At 48.9% G+C, this 26441-nt stretch overlaps 2 protein-coding genes across 2 annotated transcripts; one reads left to right on the top strand and one right to left on the bottom strand.

Moving 5' to 3' along the window:
• Positions 1-297: 297 nt before the first annotated feature.
• LOC138354164 (platelet glycoprotein Ib alpha chain-like) lies at positions 298-18766 on the bottom strand. The gene is made up of 4 exons (XM_069308054.1): positions 18726-18766; positions 4549-4616; positions 3683-4452; positions 298-465 (listed from the first exon to the last, which is right to left on the bottom strand). The coding sequence occupies exons 1-4, from the start codon at positions 18764-18766 to the stop codon at positions 298-300; spliced, it is 1047 nt and encodes a 348-aa protein (XP_069164155.1).
• LOC123774268 (ice-structuring glycoprotein-like) lies at positions 18765-20225 on the top strand. Its single transcript, XM_045768419.2, has one exon. The coding sequence runs from the start codon at positions 18765-18767 to the stop codon at positions 20223-20225; it is 1461 nt and encodes a 486-aa protein (XP_045624375.2).
• The last annotated feature ends 6216 nt before the right edge of the window (positions 20226-26441 follow it).

Raw genomic sequence — 26441 nt, 5'->3', positions numbered from 1 at the left:
AAACCACACTGTCTATCACATATCAGCCAATGATGATACAAAAATGATATAATTTGCTGAGCGATTAATGATTCCAGGATTTTAGCAGTAATGGAGAGCAATGACACTGGTCTGTAGTTGACAACCACTGAGCAACTCTTCTTTTTGTGCACTGGAACAATGTCTACGTTCTTCCATAAGGAGGGGCCACAGTCCTTGAGCTAGGCAGAGTTGGAAGAGGCACGTGAGAGATGGAGTCAACAGGTCAGTTGTAGTAGTAGTACTGACCTTAGTCTGGCCCCACAGCTTTGCTTGTGTCTAGCGTGTTAAGGAGATGGAGAACTTAGCCTGCTTTATAAGCCCTTCAGTCATCCTAGACACAGTGCATGGGGCAAGATGTGGAGGCTGACGTTCAGGATCAGGGACCAGCATCTTGGCAGCAAAGTGGTTTGCCAGTAGATCAGCCTTCTCCTGATAGCTGGTTGTCTGAAATACCGACACTAACATACTAATATACAAGCATAATAACAGCCCAATATAACCAGAAAACCATGTTATACTAGTTACATTGGTTAGTCATAAAAAATGATAAAGAACGAGAAATCCGTGACGTCATAAGAAATATATATTTAACACAGCAAGTATTCCTAAAACACCAGTCTATACATTAGAATTAATGGAAAAGTTTTCTATATGCTTTAATTTGACGAAATATACCATAAAATCTAAAGTCTACCTCCTGAACGAACGCTTCCTGGGGGTGGAGGCCTGGTCGAGGACCGGGCCGCGGGGACACTAAAAGCCCCGAAATCATCTCAAGAAGAAGAAGAACTAGGGAACTATCAGGGGGGAAAGCGCCAAGTCATTACGACTATATAGCACTTGCAAAGGGTCAAGATAAAGTTTTGGGATGGGAAAGGGGGAAGGAATGGTGCCCCAACCACTTGGACGGTCGGGGATTGAACGCCGACCTGCATGAAGCGAGACCGTCGCTCTACCGTCCAGCCCAAGTGGCTGGGTAGAAGAAGAAGAAGAAGATACCTCCCTTAGTCAAGAAATCAGAAATAGAACCGTATTTTTTCGGGAGACGCCAGGGAGAAGTCCAGATAGTCATTGTAAATAAAATTCCATTACGTGCGCTTGGATACAGACGACAATAGAGAGACCAACTCCTCTCTAGTCAACATGTGTAGATCTTAAATACTTTCCACGAGCTTCGACCCATTGAGCACCCGATCAACCGAAGATCTCGTTACTTTGGGAAGCATTGTTTCCGGTCTACTATCTTATCTTGAGCTTATCTTGAGATGATTTCGGGGCTTTTTTAGTGTCCCCGCGGCCCGGTCCTCGACCAGGCCTCCACCCCCAGGAAGCAGCCCGTGACAGCTGACTAACTCCCAGGTACCTATTTACTGCTAGGTAACAGGGGCATTTAGGGTGAAAGAAACTTTGCCCATTTGTTTCTGCCTGGTGCGGGAATCGAACCCGCGCCACAGAATTACGAGTCCTGCGCGCTATCCACCAGGCTACGAGGCCCCTATAGTAAGATATTTCAGCAGCTCTGGTCAGTAGTGTTGAATATTCTTGTGCTCTTACGATGTCTGCCTGGCACTCGGAACAGGTAAGCCTTATTATAATTTACTCTCCCCTGAACATATCTTGTGTGTTGTGGTAACAGTTTACTACTGACAAATTACTCGGCAGGTGCCATTCAGAAGAGAGGATAGAACATTGAGTCGACCTGTGGCAACTCTAGGTTTTTTAAGTTGCCATTAGGGCTCCATCAAGCAAGAGTGCCAGGGCACACCCCTGGCACTAAAGGTTATGCCTGTTAATGGGTACAGTGTGACTGAAGGACATACTCCTGGCACTGAAGGTTATGCCTGTTAATGGGTACTGTGTGACTGAGGGAAACACTCCTGGCACTGAAGGTAATGCCTGTTAATGGGTACTGTGTGACTGAGGGAAACACTCCTGGCACTGAAGGTAATGCCTGTTAATGGGTACTGTGTGACTGAGGGAAACACTCCTGGCACTAAAGGTTATGCCTGTTAATGGGTACTGTGTGACTGAAGGATACACCCTGGCACTAAAGGTTATGCCTGTTAATGGGTACTGTGTGACTGAAGGATACACCCTGGCACTAAAGGTTATGCCTGTTAATGGGTACTGTGTGACTGAAGGATACACCCCTGGCACTGAAGGTAATGCCTGTTAATGGGTACTGTGTGACTGAAGGACACACCCTGGCACTGAAGGTAATGCCTGTTAATGGGTACTGTGTGACTGAAGGATACACTCCTGGCACTAAAGGTTATGCCTGTTAATGGGTACAGTGTGACTGAAGGACATACTCCTGGCACTAAAGGTTATGCCTGTTAATGGGTACAGTGTGACTGAAGGACCCACTCCTGGCACTAAAGGTTATGCCTGTTAATGGGTACTGTGTGACTGAAGGACCCACTCCTGGCACTAAAGGTTATGCCTGTTAATGGGTACTGTGTGACTGAAGGACATACTCCTGGCACTAAAGGTTATGCCTGTTAATGGGTACAGTGTGACTGAAGGACCCACTCCTGGCACTAAAGGTTATGCCTGTTAATGGGTACTGTGTGACTGAAGGATACACCCCTGGCACTAAAGGTTATGCCTGTTAATGGGTACAGTGTGACTGAAGGACCCACTCCTGGCACTAAAGGTTATGCCTGTTAATGGGTACTGTGTGACTGAAGGATACACCCCTGGCACTAAAGGTTATGCCTGTTAATGGGTACTGTGTGACTGAAGGATACACCCCTGGCACTAAAGGTTATGCCTGTTAATGGGTACTGTGTGACTGAAGGATACACCCCTGGCACTAAAGGTTATGCCTGTTAATGGGTACTGTGTGACTGAAGGACATACTCCTGGCACTAAAGGTTATGCCTGTTAATGGGTACAGTGTGACTGAAGGACCCACTCCTGGCACTAAAGGTTATGCCTGTTAATGGGTACTGTGTGACTGAGGGATACACTCCTGGCACTAAAGGTTATGCCTGTTAATGGGTACTGTGTGACTGAAGGACCCACTCCTGGCACTAAAGGTTATGCCTGTTAATGGGTACTGTGTGACTGAGGGACACACAGTACCCATTAACAGGCATAACGTCTCTAGAGCTAAGCAGTAATAACTGTATTTACTAATTGATTTAGTAGCATAACTATCATTCAGTATTTCATTACCTTATCATTCATTTGATTAATAGACTGTGTAAAATATACCCCCCCCCCAACTTGTGTAAAGGATAACACCTATCTTGAGGTTATCTTGAGATGATTTCGGGGCTTTAGTGTCCCCGCGGCCCGGTCCTCGACCAGGCCTCCACCCCCAGGAAGTAGCCCGTGACAGCTGACTAACACCCATGTACCTATTTTACTGCTAGGTAACAGGGGGATAGGGTGAAAGAAACTTTGCCTATTGTTTCTCGCCGGCGCCTGGGATCGAACCCGGGACCACAGGATCACAAGCCCAGCGTGCTGTCCGCTCGGCCGACCGGCTCCCCCTCACCTAGCAGGAAAACTATAAAATATACAGTCAACTTTGAAGTAATAAAATCAAATATAAAGGAAAATAATAATTCAACAATATTTAAATTAATAACTCAAGAATAAAAACAAACTGCCTGATAGGAAGCCTTCCCCCACACTAGTTGCGAGGTTTTACAGTTCTATCTATATCTGTAGGTTTTACAGTTCTATCTACAACTGTAGGTTTTACAGTTCTATCTACAACTGTAGGTTTTACAGTTCTATCTACAACTGTAGGTTTTACAGTTCTATCTACAACTGTAGGTTTTACAGTTCTATCTACATCTGTAGGTTTTACAGATCTATCTACAACTGTAGGTTTTACAGTTCTATCTATATCTGTAGGTTTTACAGTTCTATCTATATCTGTAGGTTTTACAGTTCCATCTACATCTGTAGGTTTTACAGTTCTATCTATATCTGTAGGTTTTACAGTTCTATCTATATCTGTAGGTTTTACAGTTCCATCTACATCTGTAGGTTTTACAGTTCTATCTATATCTGTTGGTTTTACAGTTCCATCTACATCTGTAGGTTTTACAGTTCTATCTATATCTGTAGGTTTTACAGTTCCATCTACATCTGTAGGTTTTACAGTTCTATCTATATCTGTAGGTTTTACAGTTCCATCTACATCTGTAGGTTTTACAGTTCCATCTACATCTGTAGGTTTTACAGTTCCATCTATATCTGTAGGTTTTACAGTTCCATCTACATCTGTAGGTTTTACAGTTCTATCTATATCTGTAGGTTTTACAGTTCTATCTATATCTGTAGGTTTTACAGTTCCATCTATATCTGTAGGTTTTACAGTTCTATCTATATCTGTAGGTTTTACAGTTCTATCTATATCTGTAGGTTTTACAGTTCCATCTATATCTGTAGGTTTTACAGTTCCATCTATATCTGTAGGGTTTTACAGTTCCATCTATATCTGTAGGTTTTACAGTTCTATCTATATCTGTAGGTTTTACAGTTCTATCTATATCTGTAGGTTTTTACCAGTTCCATCTATATCTGTAGGTTTTACAGTTCCATCTATATCTGTAGGTTTACAGTTCCATCTATATCTGTAGGTTTTACAGTTCTATCTAATCTGTAGGTTTTTACAGTTTCTATCTATATCTGTAGGTTTTACAGCTACAGTTCCATCCTCCCGGCTTAGAGGCGGGATTGTGTCGTCATATGAAGATCTGTGCCGAATCTTTTACCGGGGACCACCAGACCTTGGAACCAACTCTTCCAGATGCAAGTTTTCTTCGAGTTTCGGATTCCCATCTGGATATAGCCCACTTTTGAGTTTCTTTCAATATTAACAAGATTGGCTATAAATGTTGACCAGACCACACACTAGAAGTTGAATCGACTTGAGAATGGTCCAGGACGGACCGAAACTGTCGTCCCTTCAACTTCTAGTGTGTGGTCTGGTCAACATACTTCAGCCACGATATTGTGACTCCCTCGCCTGCATTTGGCTATAAATGTTTCTGTTATGAACAGAAAGATGCCTTTTTTAATCTCTTCCAGGCCTTAGTTTGCTTTAGCTGCCATCCGGCAGCGATATCCAAACAATGGTTGATCAGTAGCATGGTCACATACTGCAGGTGAGGTATATGCCTATGCTGGAGATCCAGTATAAGACTGGTGAAAGCATTTGCTTGGCTGTTCACGTCCCCCTGGACGTGAACAGTCCAGGTTGTCCATCAGGAAGTTGATTGGGGAAAAAACCCTAGCATTGAGGTCTGTACAATGCCCATAAGAGTGTTGAGGTACCTGGATTTATGCAAATTTTGAAGAACATAATTTCAAGATGACCAGGGAGGACCCAACCCGTTCTCGCACTTTGGTATAGTCCAATATTGACTTATTAAATACGTTCATATGTGACATACTAAACATACTAGTTTACCTTGAAAATTTTCATAGAAAACACCGACCTTACCTAACCTTCTTAGTATATTAGGTCGGTGTTTTCTATTAAGCTTTTCAAGGTAAACTAGTATGTTTAGTAAGTCACATATGCACGTATTTAATAAGTCAATATTGACTGTAAGAAAGTGCGAGAACGGGTTGGATGACCACATTAATGGGTTGGGCCAGGTGACTCTTATTTCATTATCTTCCTCTGCCAACCACTTGGGCTGGACGGTAGAGCGACGGCCTCACTTCATGCAGGCCAGTGTTTAATTCCCGACTGTTCAAACGGTTAGCCACCATTCTTTCCCATCCTATCGTCCCAAACCCTTATCCTGACACCCTTAACATTGCTATATAGTAGTAATAGCTTGGCGCTTTCTCTTGATAGTTCCTTTCTCTCTCTCTCTCTCTCTCTCTCTCTCTCTCTCTCTCTCTCTCTCTCTCTCTCTCTCTCTCTCTCTCTCTCTCTCTCTCTCTCTCTCTCTCTCTCTCTCTCTCTCACTCTCACTCTCACACTCTCACTCTCACTCTCACTCTCTCTCCTCTCTCTCTCTCTCTCTCTCTCTCTCTCTCTCTCTCTCTCTCTCTCTCTCTCTCTCTCTCTCTCTCTCTCTCTCTCTCTCTCTCTCTCTCTCTCTCTCTCTCTCTCTCTCTCTCTCTCTCTCTCTCTCTCTCTCCACTCTCTCTCTCTCTCTCTCTCTCTCTCTCTCTCTCTCTCTCTCTCTCTCTCTCTCTCTCTCTCTCTCTCTCTCTCTCTCTCTCTCTCTGTCTCTCTCTCTCTCTCTCTCTCTCTCTCTCTCTCTCTCTCTCTCTCTCTCTCTCTCTCTCTCTCTCTCTCTCTCTCTCTCTCTCTCTCTCTGTCTCTCTCTCTCTCTCTCTCTCTCTCTCTCTCTCTCTCTCTCTCTCTCTCATCTCTCTCTTCTCTCTCTCTCTCTCTCTCTCTCCTCTCTCTCTGTCTCTCTCTCTCTCTCTCTCTCTCTCTCTCTCACTCTCTCTTTCCGCATAATACATTGCAAAGAAATGTTATTTATGGTTGTCCAGAAAGGCGACCTCAATCCCAGGCTCCCGTGAGTGTCTGAGAGACTCATAGTGAAGCTGCACGCACTCTCCATCCTCCTCCAGAGAGCATGTTCCTTGTGATGCTGCTGATGCTGGTGGGTGTGTTCCTTGTGATGCTACTGATGCTGGCGGGTGTGTTCCTTGTGATGCTGGCGGGTGTGTTCCTTGTGATGCTGCTGGTGCTGGCGGGTGTGTTCCTTGTGATGCTACTGATGCTGGCGGGTGTGTTCCTTGTGATGCTACTGATGCTGGTGGGTGTGTTCCTTGTGATGCTGCTGATGCTGGCGGGTGTGTTCCTTGTGATGCTACTGGTGCTGGCGGGTGTGTTCCTTGTGATGCTGGCGGATGTGTTCCTTGTGATGCTGCTGATGCTGGCGGGTGTGTTCCTTGTGACGCTACTGGTGCTGGCGGGGTGTGTTCCTTGTGATGATGGTGGGTGTGTACCTTGTGATGCTGGCGGGTGTGTTCCTTGTGATGCTGGTGGGTGTGTACCTTGTGATGCTACTGATGCTGGCGGGTGTGTTCCTTGTGATGCTGGTGGGTGTGTACCTTGTGATGCTACTGATGCTGGCGGGTGTGTTCCTTGTGATGCTACTGATGCTGGCGGGTGTGTTCCTTGTGATGCTGCTGATGCTGGCGGGTGTGTTCCTTGTGATGCTGGCGGATGTGTTCCTTGTGATGCTGCTGATACTGGTGGGTGTGTTCCTTGTGATGCTACTGATGCTGGTGGGTGTGTTCCTTGTGATGTTACTGATGCTGGCGGGTGTGTTCCTTGTGACGCTACTGATGCTGGCGGGTGTGTTCCTTGTGACGCTACTGATGCTGGTGGGTGTGTTCCTTGTGATGCTGCTGATGCTGGTGGGTGTGTTCCTTGTGATGCTGCTGATGCTGGCGGGTGTGTTCCTTGTGATGCTGCTGATGCTGGCGGGTGTGTTCCTTGTGATGCTACTGGTGCTGGCGGGTGTGTTCCTTGTGATGCTGGCGGGTGTGTTCCTTGTGACGCTACTGATGCTGGCGGGTGTGTTCCTTGTGATGCTACTGATGCTGGCGGGTGTGTTCCTTGTGATGCTACTGGTGCTGGTGGGTGTGTTCCTTGTGATGCTGGCGGGTGTGTTCCTTGTGACGCTACTGATGCTGGTGGGTGTGTTCCTTGTGACGCTACTGGTGCTGGCGGGTGTGTTCCTTGTGATGCTACTGATGCTGCGGGTGTGTTCCTTGTGATGCTACTGATGCTGGTGGGTGTGTTCCTTGTGATGCTACTGATGCTGGTGGGTGTGTTCCTTGTGATGCTACTGGTGCTGGCGGGTGTGTTCCTTGTGATGCTGGCGGGTGTGTTCCTTGTGATGCTGGCGGGTGTGTTCCTTGTGACGCTACTGATGCTGGCGGGTGTGTTCCTTGTGATGCTACTGATGCTGGTGGGTGTGTTCCTTGTGATGCTACTGGTGCTGGTGGGTGTGTTCCTTGTGACGCTACTGGTGCTGGCGGGTGTGTTCCTTGTGATGCTGGCGGGTGTGTTCCTTGTGATGCTACTGATACTGGCGGGTGTGTTCCTTGTGATGCTACTGGTGCTGGCGGGTGTGTTCCTTGTGATGCTACTGATGCTGGTGGGTGTGTTCCTTGTGATGCTGGCGGGTGTGTTCCTTGTGATGCTACTGATGCTGGTGGGTGTGTTCCTTGTGATGCTACTGGTGCTGGTGGGTGTGTTCCTTGTGATGCTACTGGTGCTGGCGGGTGTGTTCCTTGTGATGCTACTGGTGCTGGCGGGTGTGTTCCTTGTGATGCTACTGGTGCTGGTGGGTGTGTTCCTTGTGATGCTACTGGTGCTGGTGGGTGTGTTCCTTGTGACGCTACTGATGCTGGCGGGTGTGTTCCTTGTGATGCTACTGATGCTGGTGGGTGTGTTCCTTGTGATGCTGCTGATGCTGGCGGGTGTGTTCCTTGTGACGCTACTGGTGCTGGTGGGTGTGTGTTCCTTGTGACGCTACTGATGCTGGCGGGTGTGTTCCTTGTGACGCTACTGATGCTGGTGGGTGTGTTCCTTGTGATGCTACTGGTGCTGGCGGGTGTGTTCCTTGTGATGCTGGCGGGTGTGTTCCTTGTGACGCTACTGATGCTGGTGGGTGTGTTCCTTGTGATGCTACTGATGCTGGCGGGTGTGTACCTTGTGATGCTACTGGTGCTGGTGGGTGTGTTCCTTGTGACGCTACTGGTGCTGGTGGGTGTGTTCCTTGTGATGCTACTGGTGCTGGCGGGTGTGTTCCTTGTGACGCTACTGGTGCTGGTGGGTGTGTTCCTTGTGACGCTACTGGTGCTGGTGGGTGTGTTCCTTGTGATGCTACTGGTGCTGGTGGGTGTGTTCCTTGTGATGCTGGCGGGTGTGTTCCTTGTGATGCTGGCGGGTGTGTTCCTTGTGATGCTGCTGATGCTGGTGGGTGTGTTCCTTGTGACGCTACTGGTGCTGGTGGGTGTGTTCCTTGTGATGCTGGCGGGTGTGTTCCATGTGATGCTGGCGGGTGTGTTCCTTGTGATGCTGGCGGGTGTGTTCCTTGTGATGCTGGCGGGTGTGTTCCTTGTGATGCTGCTGATGCTGGTGGGTGTGTTCCTTGTGACGCTACTGGTGCTGGTGGGTGTGTTCCTTGTGATGCTACTGATGCTGGCGGGTGTGTTCCTTGTGATGCTACTGGTGCTGGTGGGTGTGTTCCTTGTGATGCTACTGGTGCTGGCGGGTGTGTACCTTGTGATGCTGGCGGGGGTGTTCCTTGTGACGCTACTGATGCTGGCGGGTGTGTTCCTTGTGACGCTACTGATGCTGGTGGGTGTGTTCCTTGTGATGCTACTGATGCTGGTGGGTGTGTTCCTTGTGATGCTGCTGATGCTGGCGGGTGTGTTCCTTGTGATGCTGGCGGATGTGTTCCTTGTGATGCTGCTGATGCTGGTGGGTGTGTTCCTTGTGATGCTACTGATGCTGGTGGGTGTGTTCCTTGTGATGCTGGCGGGTGTGTTCCTTGTGATGCTGCTGATGCTGGTGGGTGTGTTCCTTGTGACGCTACTGGTGCTGGCGGGTGTGTTCCTTGTGACGCTGGTGGGTGTGTTCCTTGTGATGCTACTGATGCTGGTGGGTGTGTTCCTTGTGATGCTACTGATGCTGGTGGGTGTGTTCCTTGTGATGCTGCTGATGCTGGCGGGTGTGTTCCTTGTGACGCTACTGATGCTGGCGGGTGTGTTCCTTGTGACGCTACTGATGCTGGTGGGTGTGTTCCTTGTGATGCTGCTGATGCTGGCGGGTGTGTTCCTTGTGATGCTGCTGATGCTGGCGGGTGTGATCCTTGTGATGCTGGCGGATGTGTTCCTTGTGATGCTGCTGATGCTGGTGGGTGTGTTCCTTGTGATGCTACTGATGCTGGTGGGTGTGTTCCTTGTGATGCTGGCGGGTGTGTTCCTTGTGATGCTGCTGATGCTGGTGGGTGTGTTCCTTGTGACGCTACTGGTGCTGGCGGGTGTGTTCCTTGTGACGCTGGTGGGTGTGTTCCTTGTGATGCTACTGATGCTGGTGGGTGTGTTCCTTGTGATGCTACTGATGCTGGTGGGTGTGTTCCTTGTGATGCTGCTGATGCTGGCGGGTGTGTTCCTTGTGACGCTACTGATGCTGGCGGGTGTGTTCCTTGTGATGCTGGCGGGTGTGTTCCTTGTGATGCTGCTGATGCTGGTGGGTGTGTTCCTTGTGACGCTACTGGTGCTGGCGGGTGTGTTCCTTGTGATGCTGCTGATGCTGGCGGGTGTGTTCCTTTTGACGCTACTGATGCTGGCGGGTGTGTTCCTTGTGATGCTACTGATGCTGGTGGGTGTGTTCCTTGTGATGCTACTGATGCTGGTGGGTGTGTTCCTTGTGATGCTGCTGATGCTGGCGGGTGTGTTCCTTGTGATGCTGCTGATGCTGGCGGGTGTGTTCCTTGTGATGCTGCTGATGCTGGCGGGTGTGTTCCTTGTGATGCTGGCGGGTGTGTTCCTTGTGATGCTGCTGATGCTGGCGGGTGTGTTCCTTGTGATGCTACTGATGCTGGCGGGTGTGTTAATTGTGATGCTGGCGGATGTGTTCCTTGTGATGCTACTGATGCTGGCGGGTGTGTTCCTTGTGATGCTACTGATGCTGGTGGGTGTGTTCCTTGTGACGCTACTGGTGCTGGCGGGTGTGTTCCTTGTGATGCTGGCGGGTGTGTTCCTTGTGATGCTACTGATACTGGCGGGTGTGTGTTCCTTGTGATGCTACTGGTGCTGGCGGGTGTGTTCCTTGTGATGCTACTGATGCTGGTGGGTGTGTTCCTTGTGATGCTGGCGGGTGTGTTCCTTGTGATGCTACTGATGCTGGTGGGTGTGTTCCTTGTGATGCTACTGGTGCTGGTTAGTGTGTTCCTTGTGATGCTACTGGTGCTGGTGGGTGTGTTCCTTGTGATGCTACTGGTGCTGGTGGGTGTGTTCCTTGTGACGCTACTGATGCTGGCGGGTGTGTTCCTTGTGATGCTACTGATGCTGGTGGGTGTGTTCCTTGTGATGCTGCTGATGCTGGCGGGTGTGTTCCTTGTGACGCTACTGGTGCTGGTGGGTGTGTTCCTTGTGACGCTACTGATGCTGGCGGGTGTGTTCCTTGTGACGCTACTGATGCTGGTGGGTGTGTTCCTTGTGATGCTACTGGTGCTGGCGGGTGTGTTCCTTGTGACGCTACTGATGCTGGTGGGTGTGTTCCTTGTGATGCTACTGATGCTGGCGGGTGTGTACCTTGTGATGCTACTGGTGCTGGTGGGTGTGTTCCTTGTGACGCTACTGGTGCTGGTGGGTGTGTTCCTTGTGATGCTACTGGTGCTGGCGGGTGTGTTCCTTGTGACGCTACTGGTGCTGGTGGGTGTGTTCCTTGTGACGCTACTGGTGCTGGTGGGTGTGTTCCTTGTGATGCTACTGGTGCTGGTGGGTGTGTTCCTTGTGATGCTGGCGGGTGTGTTCCTTGTGATGCTGGCGGGTGTGTTCCTTGTGATGCTGCTGATGCTGGTGGGTGTGTTCCTTGTGACGCTACTGGTGCTGGTGGGTGTGTTCCTTGTGATGCTGGCGGGTGTGTTCCTTGTGATGCTGGCGGGTGTGTTCCTTGTGATGCTGGCGGGTGTGTTCCTTGTGATGCTGGCGGGTGTGTTCCTTGTGATGCTGCTGATGCTGGTGGGTGTGTTCCTTGTGACGCTACTGGTGCTGGTGGGTGTGTTCCTTGTGATGCTACTGATGCTGGCGGGTGTGTTCCTTGTGATGCTACTGGTGGTGGTGGGTGTGTTCCTTGTGATGCTACTGGTGCTGGCGGGTGTGTACCTTGTGATGCTGGCGGGTGTGTTCCTTGTGACGCTACTGATGCTGGCGGGTGTGTTCCTTGTGACGCTACTGATGCTGGTGGGTGTGTTCCTTGTGATGCTACTGATGCTGGTGGGTGTGTTCCTTGTGATGCTGCTGATGCTGGCGGGTGTGTTCCTTGTGATGCTGGCGGATGTGTTCCTTGTGATGCTGCTGATGCTGGTGGGTGTGTTCCTTGTGATGCTACTGATGCTGGTGGGTGTGTTCCTTGTGATGCTGGCGGGTGTGTTCCTTGTGATGCTGCTGATGCTGGTGGGTGTGTTCCTTGTGACGCTACTGGTGCTGGCGGGTGTGTTCCTTGTGACGCTGGTGGGTGTGTTCCTTGTGATGCTACTGATGCTGGTGGGTGTGTTCCTTGTGATGCTACTGATGCTGGTGGGTGTGTTCCTTGTGATGCTGCTGATGCTGGCGGGTGTGTTCCTTGTGACGCTACTGATGCTGGCGGGTGTGTTCCTTGTGACGCTACTGATGCTGGTGGGTGTGTTCCTTGTGATGCTGCTGATGCTGGCGGGTGTGTTCCTTGTGATGCTGCTGATGCTGGCGGGTGTGTTCCTTGTGATGCTGGCGGATGTGTTCCTTGTGATGCTGCTGATGCTGGTGGGTGTGTTCCTTGTGATGCTACTGATGCTGGTGGGTGTGTTCCTTGTGATGCTGGCGGGTGTGTTCCTTGTGATGCTGCTGATGCTGGTGGGTGTGTTCCTTGTGACGCTACTGGTGCTGGCGGGTGTGTTCCTTGTGACGCTGGTGGGTGTGTTCCTTGTGATGCTACTGATGCTGGTGGGTGTGTTCCTTGTGATGCTACTGATGCTGGTGGGTGTGTTCCTTGTGATGCTGCTGATGCTGGCGGGTGTGTTCCTTGTGACGCTACTGATGCTGGCGGGTGTGTTCCTTGTGATGCTGGCGGGTGTGTTCCTTGTGATGCTGCTGATGCTGGTGGGTGTGTTCCTTGTGACGCTACTGGTGCTGGCGGGTGTGTTCCTTGTGATGCTGCTGATGCTGGCGGGTGTGTTCCTTGTGACGCTACTGATGCTGGTGGGTGTGTTCCTTGTGATGCTACTGATGCTGGTGGGTGTGTTCCTTGTGATGCTGCTGATGCTGGCGGGTGTGTTCCTTGTGATGCTGCTGATGCTGGCGGGTGTGTTCCTTGTGATGCTGCTGATGCTGGCGGGTGTGTTCCTTGTGATGCTGGCGGGTGTGTTCCTTGTGATGCTGCTGATGCTGGCGGGTGTGTTCCTTGTGATGCTACTGATGCTGGCGGGTGTGTTCCTTGTGATGCTGGCGGATGTGTTCCTTGTGATGCTACTGATGCTGGCGGGTGTGTTCCTTGTGATGCTACTGATGCTGGTGGGTGTGTTCCTTGTGATGCTACTGGTGCTGGTGGGTGTGTTCCTTGTGACGCTACTGGTGCTGGCGGGTGTGTTCCTTGTGATGCTGGCGGGTGTGTTCCTTGTGATGCTACTGATACTGGCGGGTGTGTTCCTTGTGATGCTACTGGTGCTGGCGGGTGTGTTCCTTGTGATGCTACTGATGCTGGTGGGTGTGTTCCTTGTGATGCTGGCGGGTGTGTTCCTTGTGATGCTACTGATGCTGGTGGGTGTGTTCCTTGTGATGCTACTGGTGCTGGTGGGTGTGTTCCTTGTGATGCTACTGGTGCTGGCGGGTGTGTTCCTTGTGATGCTACTGGTGCTGGCGGGTGTGTTCCTTGTGATGCTACTGGTGCTGGTGGGTGTGTTCCTTGTGATGCTACTGGTGCTGGTGGGTGTGTTCCTTGTGACGCTACTGATGCTGGCGGGTGTGTTCCTTGTGATGCTACTGATGCTGGTGGGTGTGTTCCTTGTGATGCTGCTGATGCTGGCGGGTGTGTTCCTTGTGACGCTACTGGTGCTGGTGGGTGTGTTCCTTGTGACGCTACTGATGCTGGCGGGTGTGTTCCTTGTGACGCTACTGATGCTGGTGGGTGTGTTCCTTGTGATGCTACTGGTGCTGGCGGGTGTGTTCCTTGTGATGCTGGCGGGTGTGTTCCTTGTGACGCTACTGATGCTGGTGGGTGTGTTCCTTGTGATGCTACTGATGCTGGCGGGTGTGTACCTTGTGATGCTACTGGTGCTGGTGGGTGTGTTCCTTGTGACGCTACTGGTGCTGGTGGGTGTGTTCCTTGTGATGCTACTGGTGCTGGCAGGTGTGTTCCTTGTGACGCTACTGGTGCTGGTGGGTGTGTTCCTTGTGACGCTACTGGTGCTGGTGGGTGTGTTCCTTGTGATGCTACTGGTGCTGGTGGGTGTGTTCCTTGTGATGCTGGCGGGTGTGTTCCTTGTGATGCTGGCGGGTGTGTTCCTTGTGATGCTGCTGATGCTGGTGGGTGTGTTCCTTGTGACGCTACTGGTGCTGGTGGGTGTGTTCCTTGTGATGCTACTGATGCTGGCGGGTGTGTTCCTTGTGATGCTACTGGTGCTGGTGGGTGTGTTCCTTGTGATGCTACTGGTGCTGGCGGGTGTGTACCTTGTGATGCTGGCGGGTGTGTTCCTTGTGACGCTACTGATGCTGGCGGGTGTGTTCCTTGTGACGCTACTGATGCTGGTGGGTGTGTTCCTTGTGATGCTACTGATGCTGGTGGGTGTGTTCCTTGTGATGCTGCTGATGCTGGCGGGTGTGTTCCTTGTGATGCTGGCGGATGTGTTCCTTGTGATGCTGCTGATGCTGGTGGGTGTGTTCCTTGTGATGCTACTGATGCTGGTGGGTGTGTTCCTTGTGATGCTGGCGGGTGTGTTCCTTGTGATGCTGCTGATGCTGGTGGGTGTGTTCCTTGTGACGCTACTGGTGCTGGCGGGTGTGTTCCTTGTGACGCTGGTGGGTGTGTTCCTTGTGATGCTACTGATGCTGGTTGGTGTGTTGCTTGTGATGCTACTGATGCTGGTGGGTGTGTTCCTTGTGATGCTGCTGATGCTGGCGGGTGTGTTCCTTGTGACGCTACTGATGCTGGCGGGTGTGTTCCTTGTGACGCTACTGATGCTGGTGGGTGTGTTCCTTGTGATGCTGCTGATGCTGGCGGGTGTGTTCCTTGTGATGCTGCTGATGCTGGCGGGTGTGTTCCTTGTGATGCTGGCGGATGTGTTCCTTGTGACGCTACTGATGCTGGCGGGTGTGTTCCTTGTGATGCTACTGATGCTGGTGGGTGTGTTCCTTGTGATGCTGGCGGGTGTGTTCCTTGTGATGCTGCTGATGCTGGTGGGTGTGTTCCTTGTGACGCTACTGGTGCTGGCGGGTGTGTTCCTTGTGACGCTGGTGGGTGTGTTCCTTGTGATGCTACTGATGCTGGTGGGTGTGTTCCTTGTGATGCTACTGATGCTGGTGGGTGTGTTCCTTGTGATGCTGCTGATGCTGGCGGGTGTGTTCCTTGTGACGCTACTGATGCTGCCGGGTGTGTTCCTTGTGATGCTGGCGGGTGTGTTCCTTGTGATGCTGCTGATGCTGGTGGGTGTGTTCCTTGTGACGCTACTGGTGCTGGCGGGTGTGTTCCTTGTGATGCTGCTGATGCTGGCGGGTGTGTTCCTTGTGACGCTACTGATGCTGGCGGGTGTGTTCCTTGTGATGCTACTGATGCTGGTGGGTGTGTTCTTTGTGATGCTACTGATGCTGGTGGGTGTGTTCCTTGTGATGCTGCTGATGCTGGCGGGTGTGTTCCTTGTGATGCTGCTGATGCTGGCGGGTGTGTTCCTTGTGATGCTGCTGATGCTGGCGGGTGTGTTCCTTGTGATGCTGCTGATGCTGGCGGGTGTGTTCCTTGTGATGCTACTGATGCTGGCGGGTGTGTTCCTTGTGATGCTGGCGGATGTGTTCCTTGTGATGCTACTGATGCTGGCGGGTGTGTTCCTTGTGATGCTGGCGGGTGTGTTCCTTGTGATGCTGGCGGGTGTGTTCCTTGTGATGCTGGTGGGTGTGTTCCTTGTGATGCTACTGATGCTGGCGGGTGTGTTCCTTGTGATGCTACTGATGCTGGCGGGTGTGTTCCTTGTGATGCTACTGATGCTGGCGGGTGTGTTCCTTGTGATGCTGCTGATGCTGGCGGGTGTGTTCCTTGTGATGCTACTGATGCTGGAGCGAGTGAAATTTGGTGAAACCGAATGTTCGTGAAGGTTCAATGACCGCCCAAATTACTCGCCATATAGCAAAATGTTGTAAGACGTGCTGGTTAGTAAGACCTAATGATAAAACGTTATCAGATGTTGCAACTAAAGGGTTATTTGTGACCAAAAATGCTATCGACATTGCCTGGAGTGACCGAATGTTCAGGGGCCAGATTCACGAAAGCACTTACGAACGTGTACATCTTTCCTCAATCTTTGACGGCTTTGGTTACATTTATTAAACAGTTTACCAGCATGAAAACTTGCCAATCAACTGTTGTTATTGTTATAAACAGCCTCCTGGTGCTTCCGAGCTCATTAACTGTTTAATAATTGTAAACAAACCCGCCAAAGATTGAGAAAAGATGTACAGGTTCGTAAGTGCTTTCGTGAATCTGGCCCCAGATATTCCAAGGTGACCAGATACTCGGTAAGATGTGGCCGGATGTTACATCTGGCCTACATGTGGCCTCATGTCAGTCATATTGTAAGATGTGACCGTGTACACAAATTGTTAGGTGGGGTCTGTAGTGACAACCACGTTGATTAGTCATGTCAAGATAACGTGTCAGATGTGGATAAGGATATCATGAAACAATAACATATCCTTTGAATTTTTGAGCTAGCTGTAACCACGAATACAAATTAGTGGATCAGATATGACAAGAATTCCAGTTAACGAATTCCAGTTAAGGGAGCCGGTCGGCCGAGCGGACAGCACGCTGGACTTGTGATCCTGTGGTCCTGGGTTCGATCCCAGGCGCCGGCGAGAAACAATGGGCAGAGTTTCTTTCGCCCTATGCCCCTGTTACCTAGCAGTAAAATAGGTTCCTGGGTGTTAGTCAGCTGTCACGGGCTGCTTGCTGGGGGTGGAGGCCTGGTCGAGGACCGGGCCGCGGGGACACTAAAAGCCCCGAAATTATCTCAAGATAACCTCAAGATATAACGTGTCAAATATGTGCAAGAGCGCCAATCACAGGGACATTTTCGACAGTAATGCCAAAAGAAAGTCAGATTTCACCAAGAGTGTCACCTATTTATCTGATGTGGATAATAATCCATGCTGAAAGTTAGGAGTGCCAGGAGGTGCAAAGTGTCAGAGGCTATCAGGAGTGCCAGCTTAAGGTCAGACATGACCAAGAGAGAGCCTAGAGAGGTTTACTTTAGTCATATATGTCACCTTGATGCTGCCTGAAGTGCTACAAGGTAAGGTCAGGTATAGAAAGGCGTGCCAAAGGTCAGTGTCAGTAACCACTGCCATGTTACCGACATGTTCAACAGCGTTTATGGCTGTAGTGGGCGAGAGGGAGGCTAAGGGAGAAGGGGGAACGTTAAGTGGCCAACAACGGCTAAGGGAGGCTAAGGGAGGAGGGGAGATGTTAAGTGATTGACAACGGCTAAGGGAGGCTAAAGGGGAAGAGGGAAGGTTAAGTGGCCAACAACGGCTAAGGTAGGCTAAGGGAGAAGGGGGGAAGTTTAAGTGGCCAACAACGGCTAATAAGGGAGGAGGGGGAGGTTAAGTGGCCAACAACGGCTGAAGGAAGCTAAGGGAGGAGGGGGAACGTTAAGTAGCCAACAACGGCTAAGGGTGGAGGGGGAGGGGTTAAGTGGCCAACAACGGCTAAAGGAAGCTAAGGGAGGAGGGGGAACGTTAAGTAGCCAACAACGGCTAAGGGTGGAGGGGGAGGGGTTAAGTGGCCAACAACGGCTAAAGGAAGCTAAGGGAGGAGGGGGAACGTTAAGTAGCCAACAACGGCTAAGGGTGGAGGGGGAGGGGTTAAGTGGCCAACAACGGCTAAAGGAAGCTAAGGGAGGAGGGGGAACGTTAAGTAGCCAACAACGGCTAAGGGTGGAGGGGGAGGGGTTAAGTAGCCAACAACGGCTAAGGGTGGAGGGGGAGGGGTTAAGTGGCCAACAACAACTAAGGGAGGCTAAGGGAGGAGGGGGAAGGTAAAGTGGTCACCATCGGGTAATGTTCTACACTCAACCTTACGGTGGTCTCTCGCCAGACTCTCTGGCACGCCGCTCACTGAACACATATGAGGAGTGTTGTCCTGCACATCAAAGGTAAAGCGATCTAGAGCAACAGGTCAAATATAGAGAATAACATGGGAAGCAACTATTAACTAGACACTACACACAGTTATAGTCGACGATCTTATAGCTACCGAAGTGTGGGATGAATTGGGTTTGAACACCTCCAATAAATCCAAAAACGCTCCTCATTTAACGCTACTCGGCTCCATCAAGGAATTGTCTTTGACTCTGCATTTCTTCTTAGGGGTAAATAAAACAACTTAAACAGAGATATCACATATTTACCCTTTAAAAATGAGTTAGAAAAGCAAAACCTTCCATAACAACTTTTCAAGTAGTTTTCAAGAACTTTTCAAGTTCAAGTAGTTTCTGTAGTTCAAAAAACTTTCCCCCGTTGTGGAAGAGCACCAGACACCGCATATATAAGCTTCCTGAGTTTTTGGCCCCTTTGCCTTGTAAGAGTGTGAGCCGAACTCTTTGACTCTGCCGGCGACGATACCCTTGTTGGAATATCCTGCCTCAGTCTTGTCTGAAAATGGTGCTATTAATTTTTCAAGAAACTAATTTTTCCCGCTCTCATATTTGGCTTGGCTTGCTGGTGACAAGAGAAAAAGGTTTGGTCCACATTTCAGACATTTATACATGCATATTCTGTACCTAGAGGATGCAGTTGCTGTACCGAGAGATACTCGGTACATGTTCGCTGTGTCATATGCAGCTCCGATCAATGCAGCTGTACCGCATGGAGCTTTGGTCACTGTTGCTGTACCGCATGAAACTTTGGTCACTGTTGCTGTACCGCATGAAGCCTTGATCACTGCAGCTGTAACGCATGCAGTTTTGATCACTTTGGCTGTACCACATGAGGCATTGGTCACTGTTGCTGAACCGTATGTAGCTTTGGTGAACATCGGTGTACCGCATGAAGCTTTGGTCAATGTTGCTGTATCACATGAAGTTTTGGTCATTATAGCTGTACCATACAATGTTTTGGCCACTGTAGTCGTAACACATAAATCTTTCGTCATTGCAGCTGTACCGTTTGAAGCTTTAGTCACTGAAGTTATACCTCAGGAAGTCACTGTACCTGCATCGTATGAAGCTTTGGTCACTGTAGCTGTGTCGTTTGAAACTTTAGTCACTGCAACTGTACCACACGAAGTTTCGATCAAAGTAGCTGTATTGCATGAAGTTCCGGTCACTGTACCTGCACCATATGAAGCTTTGGTCACTGTAGCTGTTCCATATAAAGTACCGGCCACTGTAGCTGTAGAGTATGTAGCTCCAGTAGCACTAGCTGTTCCTCATGAAGCTGTGGTCACCATAGCTGCTCCTCATGAAGCTGTTGCCACCGAAGCTGCTCCTCATGAAGCTGTTGTCACCGTAGCTGCTCTTCATGAAGCTGTGGTCACCGTAGCTGCTCCTCATGAAGCTGTGGTCATCGTAGCTGCTCCACATGAAGCTGTGCTCACCGTAGCTGCTCCTCATGAAGCTGTTGCCACCGAAGCTGCTCCTCATGAAGCTGTTGTCACCGTAGCTGCTCTTCATGAAGCTGTGGTCACCGTAGCTGCTCCTCATGAAGCTGTGGTCATCGTAGCTGCTCCACATGAAGCTGTGCTCACCGTAGATGCTCCTCATGAAGCTGTTGTCACCGTAGCTGCTCCTCATGAAGCTGTGATCACCGTAGCTGTTCCACATGAAGCTGTGATCACCGTAGCTGCTCCTCATGAAGCTGCTGTCACCGTAGCTGCTCCTCATGAAGCTGTGGTCACCGTAGCTGTTCCAAATGAAGCTGTTGTCACCGTAGCTGCTCCTCATGAAGCTGTGGTCACCGTAGCTGTTCCTCATGAAGCTGTTGTCACCGTAGATGCTCCTCATGAAGCTGTGGTCACCGTAGCTGCTCCTCATGAAGCTGTGGTCACCGTAGCTGCTCCTCATGAAGCTATGGTCACCGTAGCTGCTCCACATGAAGCTGTGCTCACCGTAGCTGCTCCTCATGAAGCTGTTGTCACCGTAGCTGCTCCTCATGACGCTGTGGTCACCGTAGCTGCTCCTCATGAAGCTGTGGTCACCGTAGCTGCTCCTCATGAAGCTATGGTCACCGTAGCTGCTCCACATGAAGCTGTGGTCACCGTAGCTGCTCGTGTATTGTGGTAAATGTGCTCCTGCTACTCCTGTAGCCATATCTCCTGAGCGGATACAGTATTACATGAAGCTACAGTGGCTGTATGATAGCCTTCGGTACCTGTAGCGCATAAACGTCATTCGATTTCCATTCTGGATCTACGCCACAGCATAAAATTAAGCTACGATATTTCTGAAAAATGAACCAGCAGTTAATGCCTGGTTTCTACATGCAACAATGGCCTCTCTAGCAGGTAACAGTGTTATCTTGAGGTTATCTTGAGATGATTTCGGGGCTTTTTAGTGTCCCCGCGGCCCGGTCTTCGACCAGGCCTCCACCCCCAGGAAGCAGCCCGTGACAGCTGACTAACACCCAGGTACCTATTTTACTGCTAGGTAACAGGGGCATAGGGTGAAAGAAACTCTGCCCATTGTTTCTTGCCGGCGCCCGGGATCGAACCCGGGACCACAGGATCACAAATCCAGTGTGCTGTCCGCTCGGCCGACCGGCTCCAGTGTGATTATCGTAGCAATGTTAAGGCTACGGTCACTGTAACGCATTCAGTCACCTTCGCTGTATCGTAAGAAATAAACATCGTTGTACCTCACCGAGGAAAGAATACACCATATGAGAACACCATCAATTGTTTTCTATCATTATATGTATACTTTACAAAATTTGTAACAACCTGAAACTAGGGAAGCCGGTCGGCCGAAGGGAAGCCGGTCGGCGGAGCGGACAGCACGCTGGACTTGTGATCCTGTGGCCCTGGGTTCGATCCCAGGCGCCGGCGAGAAACAATGGGCAGAGTTTCTTTCACCCTATGCCCTTGTTACCTAGCAGTAAATAGGTACCTGGGTGTTAGTCAGCTGTGACGGGCTGCTTCCTGGGGGTGGAGGCCTGGTCGAGGACCGGGCCGCGGGGACACTAAAGCCCCGAAATTATCTCAAGATAACCTCAAGATAGATGATTCTCTGTAAATACACTTAACGTCATGACTCTAAGACTTCATCTTGTTTTCTCTTGATTAAAACTTGAGAATGATCCACAAGGGCTCTATACTAACCGTTGATAGTGATCCACAAGGACTCTATACCAACCGTTGATAGTGATCCACAAGGGCTCTATACTAACCGTTGATAGTGATCCACAAGGGCTCTATACTAACCGTTGATAGTGATCCACAAGGGCTCTATACTAACCGTTGATAGTGATCCACAAGGGCTCTATACTAACCGTTGATAGTGATCCACAAGGGCTCTATACTAACCGTTGATAGTGATCCACAAGGGCTCTATACTAACCGTTGATAGTGATCCACAAGGGCTCTATACTAACCGTTGATAGTGATCCACAAGGGCTCTATACTAACCGTTGATAGTGATCCACAAGGGCTCTATACTAACCGTTGATAGTGATCCACAAGGGCTCTATACTAACCGTTGATAGTGATCCACAAGGGCTCTATACTAACCGTTGATAGTGATCCACAAGGGCTCTATACTAACCGTTGATAGTGATCCACAAGGGCTCTATACTAACCGTTGATAGTGATCCACAAGGGCTCTATACTAACCGTTGATAGTGATCCACAAGGGCTCTATACTAACCGTTGATAGTGATCCACAAGGGCTCTATACTAACCGTTGATAGTGATCCACAAGGGCTCTATACTAACCGTTGATAGTGATCCACAAGGGCTCTATACTAACCGTTGATAGTGATCCACAAGGGCTCTATACTAACCGTTGATAGTGATCCACAAGGGCTCTATACTAACCGTTGATAGTGATCCACAAGGGCTCTATACTAACCGTTGATAGTGATCCACAAGGGCTCTATACTAACCGTTGATAGTGATCCACAAGGGCTCTATACTAACCGTTGATAGTGATCCACAAGGGCTCTATACTAACCGTTGATAGTGATCCACAAGGGCTCTATACTAACCGTTGATAGTGATCCACAAGGGCTCTATACTAACCGTTGATAGTGATCCACAAGGGCTCTATACTAACCGTTGATAGTGATCCACAAGGGCTCTATACTAACCGTTGATAGTGATCCACAAGGCTCTATACTAACCGTTGATAGTGATCCACAAGGGCTCTATACTAACCGTTGATAGTGATCCACAAGGGCTCTATACTAACCGTTGATAGTGATCCACAAGGGCTCTATACTAACCGTTGATAGTGATCCACAAGGGCTCTATACTAACCGTTGATAGTGATCCACAAGGGCTCTATACCAACCGTTGATAGTGATCCACAAGGGCTCTATACTAACCGTTGATAGTGATCCACAAGGGCTCTATACCAACCGTTGATAGTGATCCACAAGGGCTCTATACTAACCGTTGATAGTGATCCACAAGGGCTCTATACCAACCGTTGATAGTGATCCACAAGGGCTCTATACTAACCGTTGATAGTGATCCACAAGGGCTCTATACCAACCGTTGATAGTGATCCACAAGGGCTCTATACTAACCGTTGATAGTGATCCACAAGGGCTCTATACCAACCGTTGATAGTGATCCACAAGGGCTCTATACTAACCGTTGATAGTGATCCACAAGGGCTCTATACCAACCGTTGATAGTGATCCACAAGGGCTCTATACTAACCGTTGATAGTGATCCACAAGGGCTCTATACCAACCGTTGATAGTGATCCACAAGGGCTCTATACTAACCGTTGATAGTGATCCACAAGGGCTCTATACCAACCGTTGATAGTGATCCACAAGGGCTCTATACTAACCGTTGATAGTGATCCACAAGGGCTCTATACCAACCGTTGATAGTGATCCACAAGGGCTCTATACTAACCGTTGATAGTGATCCACAAGGGCTCTATACCAACCGTTGATAGTGATCCACAAGGGCTCTATACTAACCGTTGATAGTGATCCACAAGGGCTCTATACTAACCGTTGATAGTGATCCACAAGGGCTCTATACTAACCGTTGATAGTGATCCACAAGGGCTCTATACCAACCGTTGATAGTGATCCACAAGGGCTCTATACTAACCGTTGATAGTGATCCACAAGGGCTCTATACCAACCGTTGATAGTGATCCACAAGGGCTCTATACTAACCGTTGATAGTGATCCACAAGGGCTCTATACTAACCGTTGATAGTGATCCACAAGGGCTCTATACTAACCGTTGATAGTGATCCACAAGGGCTCTATACTAACCGTTGATAGTGATCCACAAGGGCTCTATACTAACCGTTGATAGTGATCCACAAGGGCTCTATACTAACCGTTGATAGTGATCCACAAGGGCTCTATACTAACCGTTGATAGTGATCCACAAGGGCTCTATACTAACCGTTGATAGTGATCCACAAGGGCTCTATACTAACCGTTGATAGTGATCCACAAGGGCTCTATACTAACCGTTGATAGTGATCCACAAGGGCTCTATACTAACCGTTGATAGTGATCCACAAGGGCTCTATACTAACCGTTGATAGTGATCCACAAGGGCTCTATACTAACCGTTGATAGTGATCCACAAGGGCTCTATACTAACCGTTGATAGTGATCCACAAGGGCTCTATACTAACCGTTGATAGTGATCCACAAGGGCTCTATACTAACCGTTGATAGTGATCCACAAGGGCTCTATACTAACCGTTGATAGTGATCCACAAGGGCTCTATACTAACCGTTGATAGTGATCCACAAGGGCTCTATACTAACCGTTGATAGTGATCCACAAGGGCTCTATACTAACCGTTGATAGTGATCCACAAGGGCTCTATACTAACCGTTGATAGTGATCCACAAGGGCTCTATACTAACCGTTGATAGTGATCCACAAGGGCTCTATACTAACCGTTGATAGTGATCCACAAGGGTTCTATACCAACCGTTGATAGTGATCCACAAGGGCTCTATACTAACCGTTGATAGTGATCCACAAGGGTTCTATACCAACCGTTGATAGTGATCCACAAGGGCTCTATACTAACCGTTGATAGTGATCCACAAGGGCTCTATACTAACCGTTGATAGTGATCCACAATAGCTGCAGCTTACCTGTTGAGTGATCCACTAATGTTGCAACTTGACTCTTGAGAGTGATCCACTAAGACTGCACATTAATGGTTAAGAGTGATCCACTAAGACTGCACATTAATGGTTAAGAGTGATCCACTAACACTTAACAATAACGGTTGAGAGTGATCCACTATGACGCCTCACTAACTCTTGAGAGTCATCCACTAAGACGCCACACTAACTCTTGAGAGTCATCCACTAAGACTCCACACTAACTCTTGAGAGTCATCTACTAAGACTCCACACTAACTCTTGAGAGTCATCCACTAAGACGCCTCACTAACTCTTGAGAGTCATCCACTAAGACGCCACACTAACTCTTGAGAGTCATCCACTAAGACGCCACACTAACTCTTGAGAGTCATCCACTAAGACGCCACACTAACTCTTGAGAGTCATCCACTAAGACGCCTCACTAACTCTTGAGAGTCATCCACTAAGACGCCATACTAACTCTTGAGAGTCATACACTAAGACGCCTCACTAACTCTTGAGAGTCATACACTAAGACTCTAAACTGAATTTCCAATTTTTCTCTTCCTCATCCTCCTAATTTCCTCCTCTCATCATACCTTCTTCTGTCCTCTGCTTCCGCTAGTGGCTGGCCATGACAGAGTCTTCACGAGAAATTGAAGTCCAGGTTCCAGGTTCGAAACCCAGATGGTGACGAGTACCTGACCCCTACCACTTCTCACCCCTTTCATCGCTCTCACTCTGATCATCCCCTTCTGTCTTTCTACCCCATTGTCTGTATATATATGTGACCAAAAAGTAAGATTGAAAATTCTAACACGAATTTTTTCAATATTTCTAATGTTTTTCTTCACTGTCAGTGGTAATGAAAATAACAATTCTCCAAAATTTATTTTTTATTAATGGTCTGACGCCTGAACGCTTTTCGTAATTTGTATTACATTTTCAAAGACTTAATTTACACACAAATTCATCGTACTTATACTTATGATGTAATATGGTACAAACGTTTTTGGGTGAGGTGACAAATACAAGACAACACGAAACAATGGGTAAAAATTGGATATGTGAACAAAAGAATGGAAGTAACTGCAGAAGGCCTTCTGGCCCATACTTTTTCTTGCTGCTTCCATATTGGAGCGGAGTCTTGAAGTGGGTAGAATATAGTTGTGCATTAATTGACTGTTGATTGCTGGTGTTGACTTTTTGATGTGTAGTGCCTCGCTGATGTCAAGCCGCCTGCTATCGCTGTACCAATCGATGATTTCTGTGTTGAGTTTCACGTTTGTATTTATACAAACTTATTTATATATTTCACGTTATATTTGTATCCACCCATGTATATGTTGTCACCATTAATACATAATAAAGCACAAAAAAAGGAAGAGGGTGGTAGGAGAAAAGTACAAAGAAACTGTAATGGAGGGGACCTAAACATTTCCTCTAATGCGTTATGTGTGGTTTCCTCAGAGGCTAAGGGTCCCCTTCTTCCAGCCAGAGGTGGTACTCCCTTCCTATATAATTATATATATATATATATATATATATATATATATATATAAATGTATGAGAATAAGCTTGAATGGTCCCCAAGCATATATGCGAATGAAAACTCCACACCCTAGAAGTGACTCGAACCCGGACCATCAGGAGCACATTGCAACTGGTGTACAAGGTGCCTTAAAACACTCGACCATCAGTGACTGTACAAAAAAGTGACAGTACAAAAAAAGCCTGCACTGTAGAAAATATGGTAGTTGGCACACTAGACACGACGAAGTCAATGACATCATTAAGAGAAGCCTTGCCTCTGCCCAGTGTCCAGCAGAGAGAGAGCCTCGCAGTCTATTGAATCGTGACTCTGTTAGCTTTTCCGGCTAACCAGACGGAATCACACTGCGCCCGTGGAAAGGTGGCAGACAGTTGGCATGGGACTATACTTGTGTATCCACCCTGGCAACCACATACATCACCCTCTCTGCCGGCACAGCAGGAGCCGCGGCGACACGCAGAGAAAGACACAAGTCAGCCAAGTACAGGCAATTAGATCATCGGTACAACTTTGTTCCAATAGGGTCTGAGACCCTAGGCCCATGGGGAGAGAGTGCAAGAAGGTTTCTTAAGGATCTTGGTTCCAGGCACATTGACACCACAAGAGACCCTAGAGCAGCAAGTTTTCTCTTTCAGCGCTTCAGTGT

This window comes from Procambarus clarkii, chromosome 61 (genome assembly GCF_040958095.1).
Source record: "Procambarus clarkii isolate CNS0578487 chromosome 61, FALCON_Pclarkii_2.0, whole genome shotgun sequence".
NCBI classification, from domain to species: domain Eukaryota; kingdom Metazoa; phylum Arthropoda; class Malacostraca; order Decapoda; family Cambaridae; genus Procambarus; species Procambarus clarkii.
Note: the sequence above shows the minus strand (reverse complement) of the source record. Positions and strands in the feature narration are given on the sequence as shown.